This window comes from Echinops telfairi, unplaced genomic scaffold, assembly GCF_000313985.2.
Source record: "Echinops telfairi isolate 266 unplaced genomic scaffold, ASM31398v2 ScPeMD7_23;HRSCAF=83, whole genome shotgun sequence".
NCBI classification, from domain to species: domain Eukaryota; kingdom Metazoa; phylum Chordata; class Mammalia; order Afrosoricida; family Tenrecidae; genus Echinops; species Echinops telfairi.
In genome coordinates this window covers 67,925,334-67,929,676 of record NW_022103920.1, presented here as the reverse complement: position 1 = coordinate 67,929,676, position 4,343 = coordinate 67,925,334, and the positions used below count along the sequence as shown (strand labels likewise).

At 32.9% G+C, this 4,343-nt stretch overlaps 1 protein-coding gene across 3 annotated transcripts in view; it reads right to left on the bottom strand.

Moving 5' to 3' along the window:
• PHF14 (PHD finger protein 14) overlaps window positions 1–4,343 on the bottom strand; it is a 222,628-nt gene that overhangs the window by 95,707 nt on the left and 122,578 nt on the right. For all 3 annotated transcript variants that reach the window (XM_045288971.1, XM_045288972.1, XM_045288973.1), the window contains exon 17: window positions 4,033–4,150. In XM_045288971.1, coding sequence (XP_045144906.1) covers window positions 4,033–4,150 — 118 coding nt within the window. The remainder of the gene's footprint in view (window positions 1–4,032; window positions 4,151–4,343) is intronic.

The following is a 4,343-nucleotide window of genomic DNA, read 5'->3' as shown; positions in this document are numbered from 1 at the left end:
CACCAACTTTCTGTCTAGAAGGAGTTAAACACATGGAGAGGGAAAAAACTAGAATGTTTTTCAATATACATAAAGACAAAATATATAAGTCCAAATGTATGTATGAATGAATGTTTACACATATAACTAATCCTTGGCCTTGTCTATCAGTAATAACAAAGAGCAATAACATTTTAGTAAAAGGAGCACATTTAGCACCTGAATCGTGGCTTCTAACTACCATTCTCCACAAAAAGTAGCCAGGGTTTCTTGGAGAAATGGCTAAGTCCAGGAGTCAGGAAAGGAAGAGTCAAATGGAGCCTAATAAATCGTTAGTAAAGAAGTACTCCGAGAATCATAGAACCACATCAAAGGGCACTGAAGTCAGCCTGCAGAGCACGCATTAGTCATATCAGGAAGAATTTAGATATCAACATAAGCAATGATAATAATGATCATATTTCATTAATAAAACAAAATGAAACTTTGATAAGGACAAGAGTCTTTACTTAGTCTCAAGGACTTTTCTTCACAAATTACTCATTAATCCGGGAGGGAAAGAAAGTGGAGAAGAATGCACACCACATTTTAGTCAAAAGGTGATGATCACCATCACTGTCTGTGGGTCAAATAAAACTCATGAGCCGCCTAACAGAATGCTGTAAGGACACAGTATCAGCCCTGCAATGTCCTCACTGAAGACGCATAAAAGCATTGTAACTGTGACAAAATGTCAGAAAAATGCAACGTGAAGGACATTCTACAAAGTAACTGGTCTGCAATCTTCAAAAATGTGAAGGTCATGAAAACATAGGAATAACTAAGTGACAGGCCAATCAAAAACAAAAGAAACATGAAAACTAAATGCAACATGTGATTCTGTGTGGGATCCCTACAAAGGACATTACTGGGGAACATGGTAGCACCTGAATGAGGTTTGAGAATTACATAGTAATAAAATATCAATCTTAATTTTCTGAATTTGTTAGTTATCTTTTGGATATATAGGGAGAAACAAAAGAGACTTTAGCAGAGATGTGACAAATATGCTTTCAGAAAAATCACTCCGGTAATAGTATTGGTTGTCAATTTCTAATTTTTTAATGATATACCTCAAAACTAAAAATCATTCAAAGTATATGCCCTAACATAAATATTTATGTGTGAAATATATGTAGTGCTAATATATTAAAATTATAAGACATATAGAGAAATGCACATTAAAATACAATGTTACAGAAAGGTAAATTGTTTAGCAGGTATATTTTCTTGGGTCCATCAGCATGGAAATACTCAACTACACACCTTAACCTACGATCTAAAATTCTAAGCAAAGAAATAATAATTTCTTATCAAACAGTCACTTTTCTATAAGAAAAGTACAGACTTGTTGAACTTAATAAAACGACTGCCTAAGGGAAAGGGAGATGAATTTATACTTTATGGCTATAATGATAATTTGGTATTCACTTCCTCTTCACTTAAACTTACTGGCAATTTACTTACTGTTTCCAAGGCATGAAAATAGCTAGTGTTCCATACCACTGAAGCACATGAACATAACAAATATCTAAAAAATAAATTTTCACCAAAGTAAGTTGAAGAAAATAAAGGATAAGTAAATTTCAGGTTGCTTTTGGGTCCCAATATCCTACTAATTTTTTTCCCCTTTAACTCGGTGTATATTGCTTTCTGGATTTGAAAGGTTCTATATTTAAGGAATCATACAGCATGACACTATCCATCAGTGCTTTCTTATTTAGCATTTTTGTACTAGCAAACCTTTCACGAGACTATGTGAACAGAAATATACAATACAGTGGTGAGAAATGAAAGTCTTTAAAATAAGATAAGCTTGGTTAAACATAAATATTCAAGAGCATAAATTAAGTCTTCTTAATTTGTTGATTTAGTATTACATTAAATTCAATTGTTAAGGATAATAGTAATAGTCACAATGGTAAAATGAAATTACAATCCCATTTTACTGTTGGGAAATCTTTACAGTATATACTTATCATAAATTGCTGTGACATTCCAAAGTTTAGAACAATGCTTAAATAAAAATTTGAAAACATTAGCTGTTTATATCTGATATTCAAACATAGGTCAAACCGAGTACAGCAAACACAAGGCATGCTTTTTTCTAACAATGTGCCTTCATGATAAATTTTTATTCACCCTAAAATCCATTCCTTCTACAGAGAAAGAAAAAACAGACAAAAATCTGACCTCTTAATGGCACCTGGACCTGCAACATGTACAAAATATGGAATATGCTCCTAAGACATCTGAATCATGCTCCCTTTCATTTTTTAACATTTATTGACCATATTAATTGATAACATAACAAAGCTTCTCTTTATATTTATTTAATGCTACATACTTAATAGTATTTATAAAAGGTAGCAAACTCTTTTTCATAAACTGCTTTTCTAACTAGCATGTTGGGTACGAGTAGGAACCCCAAACAAATACATAGAAAACCTACAGAGACCACAACATGTCCAATAAAACAATTATTTAAAACTTCAGTACCAAAATCCCCATTATTTTCACTTAATTATAATTTCTTAAATATGTTTTTTAATTATGCAATAAAAATGTTATATTAAATATACTTCCTCTTAAATCTGGAACTTTTAAAAATGACTATAAAATAACTTATTACTATTACGTACATAGCTTATATGTTTGGCCCAAATTGTTTAATTATTAAATGACATATATAGTATAATCTATTTTTTAAATTATTACATGAAGCTATAAAATATTAACTAAACTCTGGTTATTAATAAAAACACCTTTAAATACTTTAGTTAAGATTTATTCCTCAATACATAAACTTTTACAGAAGACCTCTTCAGTAAGCTGGAACAAATCATTAAAGTAATGATATGAACATTTAAAATTCCATCACAGGACAGAAATTTAGGATCAACTTTATCTCACTGTAGTATGAACAAATGCATTGAAGTGGCATTGAAGAAAGATGTTGTGAGGTCCATCATACAACAGACAGCTAAGTTATATTGTTTAAGGAAAAACAATTTGACTAACCTACAAACAATCAGGATGTCTTAGTTCTAATACGTTTAGTATTTCTGCTAAATGAGTCAAAGCACCAGAGCCTAGACACCCACACACACACTTTACACAATCATGTAGTCATCTTAAACTGTAGATGCGCACAGTTTAGGATTAGAATGTTGATATGTAAAATACATACTTTCAACAGTTTAGTTTTAGAACACAGTATAAAACAACTTCATTACAAAGTTCTCCCTGCCCACTTGGCTAAGGTAGACATCAGGAATATGATACGGGATATGAAAACCGGCTTTATTAAAGAACCAACCAAAAGCAAATCAGCTGACGGAGTCAATTCTCCCTCATGGTGGTACCATGTATATCAGAATAGCTCTACAGGGTTTCCAGCAGGTGAATTCTCAGAATTCTTATTGCTATGCCATTCCTCCAGGGCAACGAAGGGTAGATGCAAACCTTCAAAGTTTCGATAAGCAGCCACGTGCATTAACCATTGGACCAGTCAGAGACGCCCCTTAGTAAAGAACATGCCTTACAAAACATTCTGGATATATTGAATGAATTTCAGAAGAATCATCTACAAATTAAAATAGGATTTTATTGGCTATTCTGTGATAATGTGCGCACACACACAATATTTGTCAAAATAAATGTAAATTATAAGAAACAGGGCTGGATTTTCCTACCACTGCCTGGGTGTGGTATACAACAGACAGTGACTTTTGTGGGATATTAGAGTACTATTGATATGCTACAGTAATACAGAAAAACCTCCAAACATTCTATACAGGAAGTTTAAATAATTAATAGAGGTCTTTTTTTCTTTTCCTTTTTGCTCCTTAATAAAATTTCCATAGCAGTATCGTTTTTTTTAATGCATGAGATTGAAACGTTAGTCCCTCATTATTCAATTACTTTACAATTTAAGAAGCTAATGGCGTAATACAGAAAACCAATGAAAGCTACGGGAAGCGCGTCTTCCCGACAAGCTCCTGGTTCTGTTACCTTAGAAGACGAGGAGTCGCACTCCTGACATATCCATCCATAGCCTGTTTGCTTGGGAGACTTTTTCAAAGGGGGATCCAAACAGCCAAAATGGTAGCAGAGTCTGCATTCATCACACCTGCAGAGTGAACAGATTCACACAATATCTAAATGATGCAAAGCCCACGTTTTCCAAAGGTATAAAGGCAAACTGCTGTATACTTCACCTTTAACACTGTAAATTCTATTCTCGGCTTGTAGACTTATAAGTGTATCTAACAAAGGCAACTTTAGATCAGAAATAAATATGTTAAGAAAAAGAAAATATAACA